The sequence below is a fragment of the Euleptes europaea genome, chromosome 7 (assembly GCF_029931775.1).
Source record: "Euleptes europaea isolate rEulEur1 chromosome 7, rEulEur1.hap1, whole genome shotgun sequence".
NCBI lineage: Eukaryota > Metazoa > Chordata > Lepidosauria > Squamata > Sphaerodactylidae > Euleptes > Euleptes europaea.
In genome coordinates this window covers 29589055-29610628 of record NC_079318.1, presented here as the reverse complement: position 1 = coordinate 29610628, position 21574 = coordinate 29589055, and the positions used below count along the sequence as shown (strand labels likewise).

At 40.3% G+C, this 21574-nt stretch overlaps 1 protein-coding gene across 4 annotated transcripts in view; it reads left to right on the top strand.

Moving 5' to 3' along the window:
• The window catches only part of CEP170 (centrosomal protein 170), a 102074-nt gene that overhangs the window by 24937 nt on the left and 55563 nt on the right, over positions 1-21574 (top strand). For 3 of the 4 annotated variants that reach the window (XM_056852563.1, XM_056852562.1, XM_056852561.1), the window contains exons 1-2: positions 11146-11278; positions 12648-12782. In XM_056852563.1, coding sequence (XP_056708541.1) covers positions 12659-12782 — 124 coding nt within the window. In that variant the 5' untranslated portion in view covers positions 11146-11278; positions 12648-12658. Of the gene's footprint in view, positions 1-6738; positions 6829-8255; positions 8335-9851; positions 9911-11115; positions 11279-12647; positions 12783-21574 lie in introns of those variants that run through there. The other variant, XM_056852564.1, reaches the window with a different exon arrangement.

The window sequence follows — 21574 nt, the reverse complement described above, 5'->3', positions numbered from 1 at the left end:
GGTAGTTAAGGTCACACAGTATTGCAACATTTTCTGCTTTAGTCAATTCCCCTATGTCTTGCTTTTGAATTCTTCAAAAATTAGTGTTTTATTACATCTTTTGTGCAAAATGAGACTTTTGTTGTTCTGCAAGGGCATTTGTTTGCTTCCTATATCAGAAATGTTTCTTATATAAGGCATCTTACCTCTGTGAGCATTGCAAGGAACTTCGCAGTTGCTATAACTGCAAATTGCTTAGGGTGTGCTCTGAGCATCTTGCTGTATACTAATTCATAGTATTAGTGCAACTCACGTATAATTAAGTTGTCCAATGTTAACTTTAAAGAAAGAGGTTCATTTAGTATTTTGCTAATTATAATCTCTATCTGGTGCCATTCCTTGTGCAGTTAAACAATGAATTGTTTATATATTTTAAATATTTTAAGTAGCATTACTTTTCTGTGTCTTCTATTACAGCTTTATTCAGTGATAATTCTGCATGACAATTATGCCTTTTAATTCCGCGTGCATGCATTTCTCCTTCAAGACTTAACTTTAGCAAGAATTGAAATTGGTCTGGAATTTTACAAGTAAAAATTAAAATGTTGTCTCAAAGCTTGTTCTTGATCAGCTGATCACTCTTTACAGTGCATTCCTGAGTGGAATGCCTGCGCCGGGCTTAGGAGGCAACACTGCGCAAAAAATCCATGCAACCCTCATAGGGTTGCACGGGAGATACGCCACCTAAAAGGTGGCATATATCTCAGCAAAAAAGGGGGATGTTCCCCGCCCAAAAGGGTTTTTGAGGCCGCCAAAAGGCGGCCCCGACCCCAGGCTGGTGTTGAAATGCCCCGGGAACACCTCCTGGGACACCGTTCCACCCTGGGAACGCCTCCCGGAACTCCGGCGCGGCCTTTGCTGTCATTCATATGCTGCCGGAAGGCCCCATTGGCATCCCAGGGCGGCGCTGCAATGGCCGGCGACCAGGCCTTCCCGCCGGCGTTGGGGCCCACTAACGCCGATGTAAGTTGCCCAGATACCCCGTGCGGGCGGCCCAGACACCGGCGCGGCCTTTTCCTGGCCTCCTACGGGACTTAAGCCCTGGATGCCGGCGCTTCTCAGGTATGCGCTATAAGTCTCATAATTTTGAGTACTTGCTGCTTTTTAATCTTTCCATTTCCCAACAAAACCTCTGATCACAGTGGTGCCTTGACCCTCACAAAGTGTCATGCAACACAGAATGCTGCAACGAGGAAGTAGAATTGGGCAAAAGTGACCACTGCTTTTTTTCTTGTGCAAGTGAAGCCAGCTTATCTCAAGACTTGCTGTATTCACACTAGAACCAATGTGACAAATCCCCCCCACCCCGGTCCCCTTTCTCATTGCAGTCCCCATGTCACCGGACATATTGTTTCCAAAGGCCAACCTTAATCCTCAGCAGAGGATTCTTGAGGCAGGGGAGGCTGATGTTAGCGCATCCATGGGATCCAAACTAATGGCTCAGTTCAAACATCCTTTCATACCATGGATCTTACTAGTTGAAAATTTAGAAACTCAATCATTATTTTCATTGGTTTTTGCCCCCTCCGCCAGGAGTCCTGAGAAGTAATCTCAAAAGGCTATGCAATTTCTTATTGCTGCCAAAGTCTGCCAGCTTATAAAAATTCATAATGATAATTTAATTCATAATAAGCAGCCTCATTTGTTCATGTGTGTGTTGAACTACTATTGGACAGTTGAGCACAATTAAATTTTGGTTGCGTCTACTGTTTAGATCAGAACCCACCAGTCTCACACACATGATGCTTGCAGATGTTCAATTCAAATGGTCAAAATTTATTGAATAAAAATTAAATCTATGGAGATTTCTTTAGATGGGTTGACCCTAGACTCTGCAAACTTGATATTTGTTAGAATTAAGAGCAGATTGTTGGATATGGAAAGACAAGAACTTATGAGTGCGGCTAGGAGAACCTGCTCCCCTCTGAATATGGAAATTCCCTTTTGCTTGAACAAAGTTGCTTCGTATTTTTATAATTTAATTAATCCGCATCAACAAAGAGCTTTTATGCTGGCCAGGTTTAACGTTTTGCCCTCAGCGCTGAGAGAGGGGAGATATCATAAAGTTCCATATATGAACAGTCTTCTCTTGTGAATATGCTCATGTTGAAACTGTTACTCATGTTTTGTTATACTGCCATTTGTATGCAGAAATCCGGGTCAAATTCTTATTACCCTTGCTAAGTAAAAAGCAGGAGTTGTCTGATAAATATAAATTATTGTTCTTATTGAATAACCAGAACTTAACCAATCGGGTAGCAGAATTCTTACAACGTGCAATAAACATAAGGGAGCTTGTATCTTAACTATGAAATTTTTAAATTTGATGCTGGATGTATTTAGACTGTTCTGATTATTCCTTTTTATGCCAATAAAGGTGATGATTGATTGACTTAAAACTACTATTGGACAGTTACTCAAAGGGGATGCTGTTTGCTTAGAAAACATAGAGTCCTGCTCATAAGTTCCAATCTCACAGTGTATGCCTGCCATAACTTTTTCTACAGTTTTCTTCTCCGGTTTCTTCATTTATACCCTTGTCTATTGCTAGTATAGCCCAGAATATTATCAATATTTATATCTTCTAGGGATTGAACATGCCTCAGTTAAAGCAATAAATGTTGTTCTATATCCTAGTGGTGTGCACAGCCTACAGTCCTGTCCATACTATCACAAATTGTGTTGCAACTCTCTGTGCAGTGTTAATGGAACTATATGATCCATATCAGAGGGGGTGGTATTCTGTATACAGTTACTAACTGCAGCAGAATAGTTCATTCACGATTGATTGTTAGCCTCTTTGTAGGTACTGATTGCAGATGGACATGGTATCAAAGGAGACTACCATTAGTTGGGATATTGAAGGGCCAATTTTATTTATCTGCAAGATAAGGAAATGCAGGATCCAAGAGCAAAACACACCCCAAATCACAGTGCAGACAACAGATGGGATGCAAAAGCATCAGGCCTCTTCTGTCTGCACATCCCTAGGTGAGGCCCACCCTGCTGTTTATCATCTTGTGGTCCAGGTAGTTGACCTTGTCTTCAAGAAATTCATAAGGTATATAGCAAGTATGCTGGTCATAAATGAGTGGTGAGATAAAAGATGAGAACCTCAGTATTTGCTTTTCCAAGCTTCCACATAACCTTGCTCTCAGTGGTTCTCACTGTCTTGTCTGTAATAATTATGTCTAGGTTGGTTCTTGTAGGTTATCCGGGCTGTGTGACCGTGGTCTTGGTATTTTCTTTCCTGACCTTTCGCCAGCAGCTGTGGCTGGCATCTTCAGAGGAGTAACACTGAAAGACAGTGTCTCTCAGTGTCAAGTGTGAAGGAAAAGTAATATATAGTCAGAAGGGGGTTGGGTTTGAGCTGAGTCATTGTCCAGCAAAGTATTACAGGTAATGTGCTAATCATTGTCCTGTAAGTATCAAGATAATGTGCTAATGAGGGTGTGGTATGTTAATGTGGAACCATTGTATCCTGAAGTGATCTGTTAACATGTGGAATCCAAAGCTAATCCGCATGGCTATTGTGGACTGTAGTCTTTGTTAGTCTGGAGGTTTTCAGGATAGGAAGCCAAGCCTTATTCATTCTTACTCTCTCTTCTTTTCTGTTAAAGTTGTGCTGATGTTTATGAGAAGCCATTGAAATTCATAAACATCAGCACAACTTTGAAGAAAAGAAGAGAGTTTAAGAATGAATAAGGCTTGGCTTTCTATCCTGAAAACCTCCAGACTAACAAAGACTACAGTCCACAATAGCCATGCGGATTAGCTTTGGATTCCACATGTTAACAGATCACTTCAGGATACAATGGTTCCACATTAACATACCACACCCTCATTAGCACATTATCTTGATACTTACAGGACAATGATTAGCACATTACCTTTAATACTTTGCAGGACAATGACTCAGCTCAAACCCAACCCCCTTCTGACTATATATTACTCTTCCTACACACTTGACATGGAGAGAGACTCTCTTTCAGTGTTACTCCTCTGAAGATGCCTGCCACAGCTGTGGGCGAAAGGTCAGGAAAGAAAATACCAAGACCACGGTCACACAGCCCGGATAACCTACAAGAACCAATGCACTCTGACCATGAAAGCCTTCGACAATATGTCTAGGTTGTTTGATCTTTGCCTGGACAACAGTTTCATGGGAGTGTGTCAGGTTCTCCTGCCAACCTGGGCAATTCCCAAAAAGCCACTCGCTCAGACTGTCAAGTCAGAAGCAGGTAAACTTTATTGAAGAAGCAACAGGTACAGCTAAGGTAACCTGCAGGTTCAAAGCTGCTAATGACGAGCCAGGCTACAAGGCATAACTTAAAAGCATGATTACATCACAGGTGCAGTTTCAAACGGCCTGGGAAATGACTAGATAACGGTGCTTGGCAGGAAGGAGGAAGACGGAGCCTAAACACGGTGCTGCTCGTTAGCCGTTCAAGGCCAAGGCAAGGGAGGGGGGAATGGAACAGGGAGTGGGAATAACAGAGCAAATGAACATCAAAGCAAAAATGCAAACACTGGCCTAACTCATGTCAAGAGCCTGACCGCTTGTACGGGCCAGCCCAAGCATGGCTAGGCAAGAACTCAGAAGACATTCAGTGAAGAACCAAAAGGCAACCTCTGACAGAGTGTTTGTGTAGAAGCATAGAGTTGGAAGGGACCACCAGGGTCATCTAGTCCAACCCCCTGCACAATGCAGGAAATTCACAACTACCTCCCCCCACACCCCAGTGAACCATACTCCACACCCAGAAGATGGCCAAGATGCCCTCCCTCTCATGATCTGCCTAAGGTCATAGAATCAGCATGGCTGACAAATGGCCATCTAGCCTCTGCTTAAAAAGCTCCAGGGAAGGAGAGCTTACCACCTCCCATGGAAGCCTGTTCCACTGAGGAATTGCAGTAACTGTTAGGAAATTCTTCCTAATGTCTAGACGGAAACTCTTTTGATTTAATTTCACCCTGTTGGTTCTGGTCCGACCTTCTGGGGCAACAGAAAACAACTCGGCACCATCCTTGATATGACAGCCCTTCAAGTACTTGATAGATATAATATCACTTCTCAGTCTTCTCTTCAGGCTAAACATGCCCAGCTCCTTCACCCTTTCCTCATAGGACTTGGTCTCCAGACCCCTCACCATCTTTGTTGCCCTCCTCTGGACACGCTCCACCTTGTCTACATCCTTCTCAAATTGTGGTGCCCAGTTGTGTGTGCACGCATGCACCTTCCTGTTTGTCCTACAGCCTTCCCAGCTGATCTGCTTTCCTGCCTGCCTGTCATTTCCATGCAGACCTGTTCCAGACTCTTCAACTGAACACCTCAATGCTAATCCTAGTTACTGACCCGTCTTACTCTTTCCAGTTGAAAAGTAACTATAAAATGTGTAATTTTGTAATAGTAATTACAGATGGCTGTTAAATATGTATGTAATTGGATGGCTTGAATTTCTGCATATCTGTAATATCTTGAAGTTGGGACTAACAATGAAGCTTTGTTTTACATACATGTGTAGTGCAAGAACTTCTCATAACTCTCTTATTTGCATGCAGAGCATGTGGGCAGAACACATGAAATACCCCTTTGTCTTCTGTATGTGTTGGTCATGAGAATTTACAGATTTGTTTATTTATATATAGAAATGAAAATTATATTTTGCAGTGTGTGTCTATGTGTACACACACATGTACACACACAATTTGTTCCCCACACATGTTTTATAGAAGCTTCGTTCTCTAGCTGTATCCGAAAACCTAGTGGTGGTAGATTTTAATTTGGAATTAGAGGCATCTAAATGAAACCATCCACAATTTGTATCGTATTTTTCTCTCCATAACACACACTTTTTTCCTCCTCAAAAGTGAGGGGAAATGTCTGTGCGTGTTATGGAGCGAATGTGCGCACAGAGCCTGCTGGGCGCGCTGGAACGACGCGAGCCTGCTTTCCCCGCCCGCCAGCTGGGAGGCGGGCGGGACGCACAGAGCCGGCTCGCATCGTTCGTGTGCGAGCCGTCTTTCCCCGCCCCGACGGCCAGCTGGGGGGGGGGTGTGTGTTATGGTCAGGTACGTGCTTTGGAGCGAAAAATACGGTAATTGTTTACTGTTCTTTTCATTTAATCAGTGAAGTGAAAAACTTCATTTTCTTTGGACTATATTGTAAATTATCACCTAAAGAGAGAGAACTTCGCATTACTAACACTTTTTAATTTGTAATATCTTCAGTGTATAGGCATGGTTGAAAGACTAGAGGAAGGGAGTTGACATTTATCCTTTTTAGTACATTCATTGTTCATGAGATAACTATTTGGAGAGTCTCTTCTCTTTCTGTTAAATCAGTTATTGCCTGGAAAAATGGTTTCAGTGGCTGTCATGATAGCTAAACAACAATTCTGACATTACCATTATAGATAAAGATTTGACCGTAACACTGCTTTTTAAATTGGGTTTCCTGGAATTCACGTCACCTCTACAGATTATTTTATCAGCTGCAATTGCTGTTCCAGTAATTTTATTATGCCAGATGATATGGGCAAATGGGTTGTCTCTCTCTTTCTCTTGCCGTAAATGACCCTTTCATTGCTAACCTGGTTATAATTTTCTTAGTTTCTTAACTTTTTTGAAATATTTTTGAAGTGAGTATTATTATCACTTCACTTTTTAACCATACAACTTTTATTATAAATATTTCAGTCACGTAGCGTGGACAAGCAACATGCTGTAGTCAACTATGATTCTTCGACTGATGAGCACTTGGTGAAGGATTTAGGCAGTCTAAATGGGGTAAGTTAAATATATTTCAGTTTCAAGAAATGAAATTAATTTTATAAAAACTCAGAGGTGATATAATAAGTATTTGTTCAGTCAATTTCTCCTTGTATGTCTTTGTTGCTGCCGGCACATAGTCCTACCTGGTCATGAGTGTTTTCCATTCCTGCTCCTATTCTTTGCAATGGGTTTCTAAAAGTATGGAGGTGGGCTCTCTGTCTTCTTCCTTTTTGGAAGGCATACGTTTGTTTCGTTTGAGAGGGCTTTTTTTGAGGGCTTGAATGTAATAGTTTACAGCTGTATTTTGTAAGCAAACTTAAACCTTTTAGTAAATATGCTGATTGTAGAAGAAACATGTAATAGCATTGAGTGAAATACAGTTATGGGGATAAGCTTACAGAAGGAGTTGGAGAAGTGGATGTTTTCCTGCCTTCCTTCATCATCCTGTTTTGTCTCAAAAGCCCTCTAAGAATAAGGGGGCCCTCATGAACAAAATGCACCACTATTTGTGTGTGTGTGGGTTTACAATTAGGGTAGCCAGGTCCCCCCTGGCCACCGCAGGGGAGGGGGGGATCTTATCATGCTTAAAATGAGGTCTAGGCCTCAATGTCACCTGCATGACGATGTTACTTCTGGAAGTGATGCCATCACATTGCTGATGCCGAGGGAGACACTCTGGTATTTGGGGAAAATCTCTATGGTAGAAACAGTTTTTACCATAAAGTTTTGCCCAAATACCAGAGTGTCTCCCCTGACCGCACCTGTGTGATTACGTCACTTCCAGAAGTGGTCGTCATGCCAGTGGTGTTGAGGCCTAGGCCTCAAAATGACTAGCTGTTTGCTTGAGCTAACAAGAGGTTTAATTTAAGCATACTAAAAATTGACTGGTATTAGAATCAACAACTGTGATTGAACTGTGAGGTAAGAATACATATTAAGAAAAATGTCTACCGATTATTGGAGCAGCTCATATTCTACATGTTGATAACATATTTCTCTAGTTGTCCTGTTGTAATACTTATGTGGCAGAGGCCATATTATTTTGTCTATTAATTTAGAAAATTTTATATGCAACCTTTCCAGAGATCTGCTCAAGTCTTTTTACAACTATAACAATAAAACAAAACTATTAAAGCAAGACATTAAAATGGTGCCGTTAAAATAAGCCAAGGTATACAGTAACATAAAATACACATCAGGCATTCTAAAATATATACAAGATCATTCTCAGGCAACAAGCACACCAATAAAACAACTAAGATATCAGTAGTAAATCTAGTTCTTTCATATAGCTTCCTTAATTTTTTTCTTGTACAGGTAAGATAGAATGTTATCTTCACCAACTGAATAAAATTATTCTGTGCATGTCTGAACAAAACGAGATTCATATGGAAAGTTTCGGTACCCTTGAAAATCTTAACACTGTTGTGTTTTCCCCCCAGACATTTGTGAATGATGTAAGGATTCCTGAACAAACATACATAACCTTAAAACTTGACGATAAATTGAGATTTGGATATGATATCCTTCTTTCTATTATGTGTCATTACTGGCTTACTTAGTTAAAATATAGCAGTGTTTGGCAATGTTCTTAAATTAACATAATTTGTATACTCTTTTTAGAAATTGTTCAGTGTGAATCTTATCTTAATTATCTTGTCAGTGGTGTATAATGTGCAGTAACTGTGCCGACAGTTGGAAGCTACACTTTAATAATGGAAATAGATACTGCCTCGTTGCTTGTGCGTTTCCTGTGAAACAGAGATGAACAATTTGTTTAGTATAAAGGGCCACATTGGAAGCCTAAAAAAGATCAAGAAGGCTGCAACATTTACTGCTTTGGTGGCATTCACATGTAACTCGTTTATTTACTTCATTTATTTACAACATTCTGCCCTTCTCCATATGTTATCATCACAACTGTCCTGAGAAGTAGATTAGACTGAGGGTGTGACTGGCCCAAGATCACTCAGCAGGCTTCCATGGCAGAGTAGGGATTCAAACCTGAATCTCATAATTGAAAAGGATGAGTATCAGGCTTTTACTGGCAGGTAATTGGGGCACTTAAGGAGCCCTGTGGCGCAGAGTGGTAAGCTGCAGTACTTCAGTCCAAACTCTGCTCACGACCTGAGTTCGATCCCAGCGGAAGTCGGTTTTAGATAGTCGGCTCAAGGATGACTCAGCCTTCCATCCTTCCAAGGTCAGTAAAATGAGTACCCAGCTTGCTGGGGGTAAAGGGAAGATGACTGGGGAAGGCACTGGCAAACCACCCCGTAAACAAAGTCTGCCTAGGAAACATCGGGATGTGACGTCACCCCATGGGTCTGGAATGACCCGGTGCTTGCAAAGGAGACCTTTACCTTTAATTGGGGCAATTGAAATGTTTCGCATGGAAGTGGAGAATAATTTATCTAAACTATTTTTTTTAAAAACTTAACAGCACCTTTGTATGTTACGGTGAAACAAAGTGAAGAGCAAAAGTGTAATTTTAGAAGAAGCACTTGCAAAGGTATTTAGCTATTCTCACCTTTGGAGGTTGCACATTTCACTCCCAGCAAGTTCCTTTATATACATAGCACCAGAAGCACAATAGGAGAGAATACAGCACAATTGTACTTCTTTTTCTCCCTCCCTCCAGTCTGTTGCATATACAGACTAATTGCATGTCTAAGGTGCCAGAATTCTGTTGTCTTTTATATAACATACGAAAGGCCATGTGAATTTCTTGATTCAGATTGACAATGCAGATACATATGCTAGTCAAAGAGAACTGTCACTGATGTTAGCAGTTGGCTGTGGGAGAAAAAATATTCTTGTGTAGTTTAAGTGGAAAAGTGTGATGTAGCTTTGCATATGTTTCTTTACTAATGTACGTTCTTTATTTAGCTGCGATAACTGTGATACCATAAATGGAGACTGCATTGTGGCATCTTGTAAAAACTGAATCTGCTGTAATACTTCCTCCAAAAATGTTGTTACCAAAAAGAATTAGTAACATTTCCAATGGAGTTATCACTGTTTTCCTTATCACATTATACATACTAATCTTTTTACTGTAGTCAGAGGAGAGTTGAGAGTCCCCGAAGAAGCACTTAAGGTAAATACATTTACTTTTTTAGGACTGTGATACCTTCTGTAGTACTGTTTTCATGCTTTGTCCTGCATGTGAGAGGGGACTGGGTGGTAGCTCTGTGGCATGATCAGAGCTGAAGAAGGCATATCTGTATTCTGTTGCTGTCCTGGGGGCCATGGTGCTCACCATGGAACAGTGTGTTTGGCCAAACCCTGCCAGCAGGTGAAGTGAGCAAGGGAATCTGGCACCAATCCACTTTTTAGAACCCAAAGGACCGGCTCAGCTCCTGGAAATGGGTGGCCAAGTCAGGCTACCCTTCATATTGGGGCAGTTTCCATGGTAATGGCCTTGGGGCATCTTGTGATACTTCCCTGAAGGGAGTGGAATCTTAGGGGCCACCCAAGGCCCAAGAGAGCTCCCAAGTTCTGTTTCTCAGGTGTCCAGAGGGAAGGGAAAGAAGTAACCTGGAGATAAATGGAAAACTAGGGCAGAATGTGGAATCCCTGTCCCTTCCCAGGCTGAGGTCCAGGGACCCCTCCCTCCATTGGGTCAGGACCCATCTGTAAGCACATCTTCATGAGAATGTTGGTTATATATATCTCCTGTAGCACTGTTTCAAACAGCATTCTGTTTTGAAGAACATAGCCAATATTAGGGAGGTATTACTGTATTGGGTTGTGATGCTACAGGCTGATTGGCCCTAGCCAGTAGCCTCCATGCAAACACATGAGGAATATGTGGGGCTGCTGCTACAACACTGATGACCAAGAAGATTTCATACATAAGCTCGGTTTGTCTGAGCTGATATTGTATTTCTACTTGGAAGTAGTACATGGGCTATATGAAGATGCAAATCATGGAAGCTGCATAAACAGCTTTCAGTGGGGAACGTTAATATAAAGTGCTGCCACATGCATACTTCTCAAAGCACTCAAGTGCGAGCTAATAACTAGTGAACCAACCCTAATTGTCCAGTACACCATCAAGAAAAAGAGGGGGTTATCTTAAATTCACAGAGAGGCACATATGGCAATAAACTTCTTGTCTATAACCCTTATTTAGGAGGAGTCATTTTCCTTTGGGACAAATAGGATATGCTGATGCTCATTTCCATAGAAATGAATTACCCAAATGCACATTTTTCTTAGAAGTTTTGATTTTACAATTATTTCATTGTATCTTCCTAACTTCAGTTACTTTTTTGCCTTTGTTTGATGGGATTTCTTTAGCATGAGAAGTTTACAAGTCAGCTTCAGTTATCCCAAAAATCCTCAGAGGTAGAAGGTTCAAAGCCAACCAGTGCCAAAGCTGTGGAGCCAAAAGTACAAGATGCCATTGCTGAAGTGCACCACAAAGCTGTAGAGGCACTAAAATCTGAAGATAAATCTACAGGTGAGAGAAATTAAGTACTTCAAATTTTTGTCCGGACATTTAATTGTACTGAAAATTATGCGATGCCGAAACTAAGCAAATATGTAAACAAGACCCCAGGCATACAATTAAAATACATTCAAATACATGTGTTTAGGAATCTGATAGTAGTGATCCTACTTACTATAAACTATATACAACAATATAGACCTTAATAATCGTCCTTAATAATTTATCCATGTAAGTTTGTGGACCATTTTGTACAGTGCAACCTATTATCTGCACAGAACAGCCCTTTGAATACTTCAGTTTTGCATAGTTTGCAGAAAGCCAGGAGAGCAGAAACAGCAAAACATGGCCACTCTTTTTAAATATAAAACCTTTCAGATAATTAGTGATTAAAAGTTTAGAAGAATGGTGCTAACTATTCCATATTAATATGGATCAGCTGTTTTATATTCCACTTGTGACACATAAGAAACTATTAATAGTTTATTATGAAGACTGGATTTTCTTTTCATGTGTTCTATACAACCGGCTTACTTTACAGGGTAGCTGTAAACATTGCCGAGAATATGAATTCCAAGCATTTTGGTCGATAAATGCCATTTCATGAATATCAATTTAACAAATCTGATTAGAAAATATACACTTTACACATTGTAGTTAACAATGGACATGAGGGGTTTTTTTTGTTTGTTTGTTTCCCACTTTAGGACTCACAGCTACATTGGGGTAAAAGGACTCACATTTTAGTTTGCTATTCATCAAAACAATAGCTGGCTGTTGTCTTGTGTTCCTAATGTCCAAATCAATAAATTATACCTCACTTTTCTTTCCAGTGTGGGCCCAAAGTGGCTTACGGCATCATTTTCCCTGCCTCCATTTTATCCTTGTAACAACAACACTGTGAAATTGACTAAACTGAGAATGACTGGTCCAAAGTCACTCATCAAGCTTCCATGGCAGAGAGGGGATTTGAACCCGGGTCTCCCAGATTGTAGCCTAACCACTACCACTACATGAGATTCTTTTTCTTTTGTGTTTTATATGACACCATGTCTAGCTTTGGATTCCTGTGGTCTACAAAAGTAATAAAAACCTGAATTCGTAGCAAATTTCAGGGCATATTAGTAAAACTGAAAGAAGGAAGAGGTTCAAAATGTTCATTATGAAGGGGAAGGATATAATTTTTTTTTCACAAATAGCTAGGCAAACAATTTAAGCTGCATTATTAGCAAGTTCTATGTCTGGAATGTAGGTAGCTAACCTTCAAACAGTTTAAACAGAGGCTAACATTCTTTTTAATATGCAGTATGGTATATGGAAGAATTTTTGTTTTATCTTGTCATTCTTCCTTGGTGAAACAAATTTGTTTTGCTTTATACAGATCTTTCTGCCATGCCTCGGGGTACCCCATTATATGGGCAACCGTCGTGGTGGGGTGATGATGAAGCTGAAGAAGAAAATGGCTACAAACACGATGGTAAACCTGAAGAGAAAATACAAGAAACTGGAGTTTTAGGTAAGTTGCTTAAAAAATTGATTCTCTTGTAGCATTTTTTCCATTTCACAGGCATTTAATGTTTCAATATGGTGCCTCCCGTGTGTGACACGTCCATCATTATCACCCTATTATTACTTCTAAGAAAATCAAGTCAATAGTCCAGCGAAGAATAAGTTCGACCCCCAAATTCTTACATACTAACAACATGCTCAGGGAGGAATGTAGAGAAAGAGGAGAAAATACATGTATGATGTGAGGTCCTAGTTGCAATTTTGTGTTCACCTGTACACCCCTCATGGGGTCCTTTCAGGAAGGGCAATATCATCAAATGCTCTGGTTTATTAATTATTTAGGAAACCTGGGGTTGGGGGGGGGCTGAACTCCTAGTAGGAATAGGCTTTGAGTGAGAACTGATAAAATGGCCTAACGACATCGTTCTAACTTAAGTTCTATTACTTGGTCATGCTAGAATAAATTGGTTTTATGTAATGCATGTGTACATACGTGTGTATATGTATAACTTTCCTTGGCTGGCTGTCTTGATTTATATATGTGATGAAAATACTTCTGCATGATGCTGCAGCAGTAGTTCTGTATTTTTACTATGTTTAGGAAAAGTGAATATATTTTGGATATTCTGACACACTGAGAAACTGATTGATTACTCTGTTGTAGTCTCTTAATCAAATCCTATGTATCTGCTTCAGATGTAATGCATACTATTTCATCAAATTTGTTCATTCCTGGATAGCAGCCATGTAGTGGAGGTTAAAAAAAACATTTTGATAATGACAGTGGAGTATAAATAGAGCTACATAACAGGAAGTTGGAATATTTTAGATAAAGCAACATATCTGGTACTGATTTCTGCTAATATCACTTAGGATTCAGTACTCTTTCTGAAAATAGTTCTTATGTTTTGACCTTATTATCTCTGGGCTGTTGCTTTCTTTTTTAAAGAAATCACCTATATGTTCGTCTTCAATCTTCTGTGCAGTCCCATATTGGGACTGTGCATGAACAGACCTGCCTTGGGAAGATCTTCTTCTAGCTTAAAACCACTAGAGGTCGCTTGAATCGTTGGCACCATTGCAACCATTCCCACCTAAATGGTCACATGGTCCAACAGAACTGCACCCCCTCCCTCAGTTCCTTTTTTGACGCTGATGGAGTAGGTCATTCGTCGGATATTCTTGCCATCAGTTTACCTCAGAAAAATTCTGTTGCTTATTGTTCTGTGGTAATTTGGTACTTTTCTCATTTGTTACTGTATTGTTCATATATTGTTGATTGTGTAACATTCAAGAGGAAAATTCTTCACCAGACCCCTCTGCCTCAGAGCTGGCAGGCAAATTCTTTCTGAATAGCACAAAAAAGCCTTTTTAGAAAGTATGCCCAGTTTGGGGCAAAGATGACCAAACTGATGACCATAGTCTCTGTCTATTATGCCTGGGTGAGGGCCATAATGTTGCCTTCACCCTGGCATAATAGTGATAGGGCATCAAAATTAAAAGCTGCCCTTTGGGAGAAGGCATTACAGTCCTCTGACTCGGCTGCCAAAGCCCAATTTTGCAGCAGAAAAGCCTTCCAAGCCTCCTTCAGTGACTTCAAACAAATCTGCGCTGCCACCTCTGACTAAGGAATCGGAACAGACTTGGACCCAAGTACAATCCCCCTTGGTTCCAAGGAGTCTGTTGGAAATACCGGCGAAAAAAGCCAGGTACAAAACAAGTGCAAAGACCTGTCTAAATTGGGTCCAAAATAGCGTAGTGCCAATCGATACTGAATCTGCTGCCTGAAATGGAGGAGATGGCATTACCACCTCCGAGAATGCTTTCGGTTAGATCTGTATCTCCCATTCTTTCATTGTCAAAAGGAGAGGAGGAACCAGCCAGATCCAAGACAATCTCATCCTGAATCCAGGCATTGGTTCTATGGCCCCCCAACTTTCCATCAGTGTCATGGCTGTACTTCATATCACCACATACCTGCAATAATTGGTTTTTTCATCAAATCAATTCCGAGACCAGATCTGATACAAGTGGCTGTGTGTCCATGGAGGCTGTTGGTTCCACCAACTAGTACTGTTCCACAGGCACCTTTAACCGGGATCCTGCTTTCAAATCCGATGAAAAACTCAGAGAGGAAACCACTGTCAGATCTGAGGGAAGTTTGGAAGTGCCTTCAGACCCCTCCTCTGATAAAAGGGTTGGGGGCATCCCTTCAACATCCCCAACTGAGGATCTTAAGTTATACCCCAAACATATGTTGCGTATGGCCAGATCATTGGAAATTGATGTGTCTACTACCTTGAACAAGCCGAAGGTTAAGATTTTGTCTCACCTGTATTCAAATTCCCCTGTTGTAGTGGCATTCCCTATGCTGGAAGGATTTTTAGATATGACTACAGAACTTCGGCGTAAACCGGCTTCATTGCTTGAGACTTCTCAGAGCATGGAGAAAAGTTATAAAGTTAAACAAGACAATTGTGGTTTCTTGGGCACCCACCTCCCACCGTCATTTCTGGTGACAGAAGAGTTGCAACCAAGGGGCAGGCAGAGCTACCATGCAGGGAGAAAGCTTGATGCACTGCTGCGCTCAATTAAAGGATCTCTAATTATCAAGCCATAATGTCAGGGTACCAACTGTTTTTGTTGGGAAAAAATAAGCCCTTACTTGAAGCCCTTCCAGAGGACATGAAATCCTTGGCACATCTCCTCTGAATTGAAGCAACAAGATTATCTAAACAACAAAGAAATGCCAGTTGACATGCCAGTTGATACCTCGTCCATAACTATGGCTACTTTGTCATTCTATGTCGACAAGCATGGCTGTACTTTACCACATTACTTATTGACACACGTCAAAGAATAGATCTGCTGTTGGAGGAACCAACATTGTTCTCTGAAAAGACAGATGAAACATTGTTTCAAAGAAAAATCAGCACGACCAAGTCTTTAGGAGTGATGCCAACTGGCCTACCCACTTGTAAGCAAAGGTAATCCTTTAGACACTCTTGGCATTCTTATCAAAGGGAGCAGAGATTTTACATGCAACCACGTCCTGAATATCCACCTCTCAGAGGTTTTCAACATCACCAACAGTTTGGCAGAGTAAAGTCATTGTCCAGATCCAAAGGTGCTCAAGATCATGGGGGAAAGACGCCACAGGCCCAGCGCAAGCCAGCCTTCTAACTGTCCAATGACAAACCTGGAAAACTGGTATCTTTTAGGAATAGATTTAAGTACTTATTTTAAAGCATGGCAGGCCATAATTAATGATACATGGGTGCTCACTATAATTGAGCAAGGTTATAGAATAAAATGCACATCCTTCCCACTGCCTCAATTAGTCAGCAAGGCTGTGGATAACGATTTGCCTCAGCTGCTGGCGGAAATGTATGCATTCTTGGAAAAGGGTGTTTTAGAGGAAGTTGTTACTCCAGATGCCCTGGCAGGATTCTACTCATGCATTTTTCTTGTTACAAAGAAAGATGGTGGCGATAAATCAATTTTAGATTTAAGGGCCTTGAACATATTTTTACAAGTTGCTAGTTTGCATGATTTTGTTAACATCCGTTCTATAGTTATTAAAGAAATGTTTATGGTTTGCAGTGCTTGATTTGAAGGATGCTTATTTTCATATTGCCATCCATGAGGAACTCAGGAGATTCCTTAGATTCAGATATACAGGAAATGTTTTTCAGTATACTGTTATTCCCTTCGGCTTAGCAACTGTGCCACATGTCTTTACTAAATGTATGGCCCCTGTGGTAGCTTTTCTGAGGGGTTGGGGGTGCACATTATACCCGTACTTTAATTGGTTGATTGTTGCTTCATCCAAGGAGTAACTTATAGCAGACTTGATATTTATCACCCACAGTTGCGAAAGGTAGGCTTACATATAAACTGGAAAAAGACTAATTTCAAACCTTCTCAAATGATACAATTTACTGGAGCAATTTTAGGCTCAATGTTGGGAAAAGGGTTCCTATCACCTATTAGGGGTACCACCATTAGAACTATGGCCAAACATTTTATGACTAACTGCTTTCAGGAAGTCAGATCTATTCAGTGTTTATTGGGTTTGATGGCCTCAACTGCTTCCATTTTTCCACTAGCCAGCTTGTTCATGAGACCACTTCAACTCTGGTTTGTTAATCAGTTTAAGCCAAATATACATTCACCCCATGAGATCCTCTATCCCTAGGAAGGTTATCAGTTCATTATCTAAATGTACTGACAGAACCATTCCATGGGGACCCCGTTTGGATTGATTTCATGGGGTTGCAGTTACCACAGATGCCTCAATGTCTGCCTGGGGGATTCACTGCTCTGGATTCTTTGTTTAGGGCACTTGGCTACTGTCTGACCAGTTTTGCCACATTAAACTTCTCAAACTTAGAGCTGGTGCTTATTGTGGGGGTGGTGGTAGAGAAGGCGATTGTAAGTCATTTTGAGACTCCTTACGGTAGAAAAAGTGGGGTATAAAAACCAACTCTTTTTCTTCTTCCTTAGCCCATTTGCCCATGAAAGTATTTTTTAGCAGAAATTACTTTGGCTAGGCGTGTTATTGAATTGGCAGGGCTCCGCATCGTCCCTCCATTCCACAAGATCTTTGGGGAGAGAGTGGTATTAAAACCCAGCTTGCAATTTCTCCCTAAAATTATGTCAAAATTCCTCCTCCACCTGTTTTCTTTCCCTCCTAGCTTCTAGTGCAAAATGAAATCCGCATAGTCCGGATGTCAGAAGGGCTTTATTATTTTATTTAAATAGGACAAAAACATTTCGGAGGGATAATGCTTTATAGATTACCTACTTGGGCCTTTCCAAAGAGGAGAGCATAATCTCACTGTCACATTGGATTGTGTCTACAATAAAGTTTTGTTACACTGAGCAAGTGTGCCATTTCTATTAGTTGTACATGCACATTCTAGTAGAGTGCAAGCATCTTCTGCCCTTTTCCTCAGAGGTATTCCGATCCAGGAGATTTGCAGAGCCACAACATGATCATCTGCTGGTATGTTTGTCAAGCACTACATCTTAGACCTGGATGCAAGAAAAGAAGCATTGGTTGGAAAAATGGTACTGCAACCTATGTTCCACTGAAGTGATTCAGAGAGCTCTTCCACCACCTTGGTGAATAGCTTTCTGGAATCCCAGTGTGGGACTGCACAGAAGACCAAAGATGAAAACAGTTGTAGTTACCTGTAGCTGCTGTTCATCGAGTGTCTTCTGTGCAGGCACACATTCCCTCCCATCTGCAAGGACTCAGAATGTTCCATAAAGATTGTACTTTTGGCGACTCAGGCAGAACTGAGGGAGGGGGCGCTGTTCTGTTGGATCATGTGACCATTTAGTCCAGAACAGTTGCAGTGGCTCCAACAATTCAAGCGCCCCCTTGTGGATTTAAGCTAGAAGATGTTTCCGAGGCAGGCCTGCTCATGCGCAGTCCCAATGTATGCCTTCACAGAGAACACTTGATGAATAGCAGTTGCAAGTAAGTGCACCCAAGTTATCTATCAGTGGGTTACAGGCATGGATGTTTTAAAGTGTACAATAGAGATTTGGAACCAAATTGTTCATTGGTAGGAGACACGTGGAAAGAGTCTTATAGAACCAGCATAGAATTCTCAAGTTACACCCAGTTCTTTGTTTTTAAAGAGACCGTGGCTGGAGAATACTGCAATATTTTAAAACATATAGATAAAATTGACAAAGTATTCTACTTTCGAGTGGAGGAAGTTTGATGAGATTGGCAGCTCTAGTGACTTTCTTCAAGCTGATCTAGACACCTTGAAAAAGGGGGAAACCTTGTCAGTATGTAAAAAAAAAGTATGTTTTCAGTGAAGAAAATATGTAGGAATTAAAAAATAAACCCTCCTTGGTGTGCTAGCTCTTCCACACAAACACACACCTGACAGTATGAGATGTACTTTGTTCTCATGGAATCACTTCTCTGTTGATTCAGTATTATCAGGGAAATAAGGCATGCGCCTACCTGTGCTTGAGGTTTTCAGATGAGAAGGCGGTCTGCCATGCTATAGTATCACTTTCTGCATCTGACAGTCTTAAGATGCAAGGTTTTAAAAATTTAGTCTTTTGAGGATGCTTCTCTGCTTGTCAATGGATGCAGGACAAGAAAAAGTAGGCTAAAAGAGCCTCCCTGTGCGGTGAAGGTGTTCCTTTATTACTGGATCAGCCTGGAACCTGCCAGGAAGCAGCAAACAATTCTGGATCCATTGGGAGCAGAATCCCCCACTCAATTCCTAGAAATTGTGTTGATGGATGGTTTTTCCTATAGGGAAATTTGACTTCCCCCACCTCCCCCTTACTGCTGCAGCCCAAAGTGTTCCCTGAAATGTTGTTCCTGAGGGACAGCATGAGGGGAATGCAGTGACAATCTCCCCCACCCCTTCTATTCAAGGAAATCATCTGGTCCAGATTTGATATCAATTTTTTTTTACCTCAAATGAATATTCATGAATACATGTAAGAAATATTACATTAGGAAACATGTACATGGATTTTGCAGAAACATCCATTGGCAGTATGCTAGTCTTATGCTAGTAAATATATATGAAAATTCCAATATTTTGTGTTTTATATGTAAATATCCACAGGCATTTCTTCATGGAGCATACTTAATATGTAATAAATGTTACACTGTAATCTGTTTATTTGCTAGATTTATGTGATTTTCTTGGACATTTAACTGAACTCCAAGTACAATACATCAAAAATCTAATTTATGAAACAGTGAACTGTGAAATATTAAAAAAGTGAGATGCAATGTGAAACTGAGTTTCAGATTTATTTAGCCCTTAAATTATGTGAAGATTTTCCATTTTATCACTAAAGTTGTCATTAGTTGCTTATTGAACAGGAAGATCTCAGGGTGTGATGTACTGGTTCTCTCATCCCTTGCTTGTATAGTCCATATATATATAGTAAGCAAACCAGTTTTTGTTTTAGTAATTCTTTATTCTAAGAAACTTAAAATTCTGATTGCTGATCCAGATTAAACCTAAACATTATTCAACATTTTACACTGTTGGAAAACAGTTGTGCATTTACAGAAGGGAAAGTATTTTATAACAGATGGAGCATGGTTTAATGCGGAGATTGATATGGGAGATTAGTTACCACTAAGCCAACTAGATACAATTAGCCTTTACAGCATTTACCGGTAAGTTAATAAGATTATTTTGGTATTACTGTTTTTCAGCCTTAATGGAAATCTCTTATGGAAAATGTTGCTAGTGAGCAAGCCTCAGTGGACTCTGTTCAAATGTCACAAACTTTACCTTTGGTAGAGTAATAATCTCTACTCTGGATCCAGGGGATAAAGAAGATATGAACGAGGTGGTTGCTGATACATGTGAAATATGACCTGAAAATTACCCATGATTGTTGCTGTCATTTTAAAGTATTCGCTTTCTCACTTAGTTGGCTGGTTATCAACAGGACACAAGTGTGCAAACTCTTCATATCTTACCATTCAGACATCCAAAATAGTATCTATTGGAAGTGTATGGCTTCTGAACAGATTTTCATCATTATTTTGTGGCTATAAGCTTGTACTTAACACTTCGGTGACTAGAAAAGCATTTAATAAGCATGTGCTCCAATGTCAAATCCAACCGTGCTGAGGCCTGTTATATATTCCGTTAAGTTGAATATACATCCATGGGTTATTCTCGCTGAAGCCTTTTCTTCCTTGTGGACAAATGGTGCAAAAACAAAAATCAGGGTGACAATCCTGAGGGAAAGTCCTTTCCTTTGGCCAACACAGTGATAATTTATACTGCCAAGGGGGCGGGGGAGGGAGAGCCAAGAAAATCATCTCTGGGTAGGAGCCAAACTAACAACCATAAGGTACTATTTCTTCATATCAACTTTCTTGAAAGCCCAGGTCCTTTGGTGGTTGGCATAGGGGGATACTATTATGGAATAATGGCTCAAAATTCTGCTTGTGTTGGCAATTTACTTTTCTGGCTACTTGCCCTTCAGATACATTTATATTAGTTGTGAAAATGGTATATGATAGTGGTTTTCACAGTATTTTTCTTTTATTAGTGAAGTGAAAAAGTGCCTCAGATACCGCTAGTGCCCCAGAACTATTTCCACATGAACATGAGAACCAAGCCTTAGAATTTTTTTTATTTAGACAAACAGTGCCAAGAACAATATCAAAATAGCATCTGCCAAGATGTTAATGATGCAGTTGTTAAGTGAAAATTCAAGGTTAAAATTTGAGGAATAGGGCATCTACAGCACACATCTACAGCACAGTATGATTTCATAATATTTACTTTCCTTATACAGCTAAGCTTTACTGAACACTGGCTATCTAAAAAACTTTGGAATTTGTTTCTTGGGGGTGGTCTTGGCTACAGAGATCACTAAACTTGAATCTTGCAATATTGATTGTTGTCAGACTATAAAACTGTTAAACAAGCATTCAATTTGGTAGTTTATAACGTATATAAGAAATTACAACAACATCTAGTTAGGATTTAGAATTACATGTTACCATTATTGTTGTTTGTTAATATGGGAAATTTGTATTATAAAATCCAATAAAATTTAAATAAAAAAAAAACAAGCATTCAGTGGCATTGTAAAAAATAACAAATACATTCTAGCATAAGCTTGCATGAGCCAGAGCTCTCTTCATCAGATGTGTACATTTGAAGAAGTGAGTTCTGACTCATGAAAACTAATGCTGGAACAAACTGAGTTAGTCTTTAAGATGCCACTGGATACCTGTTGAAACGTGCTTTGATGGACAAACATGGCTACCCAACT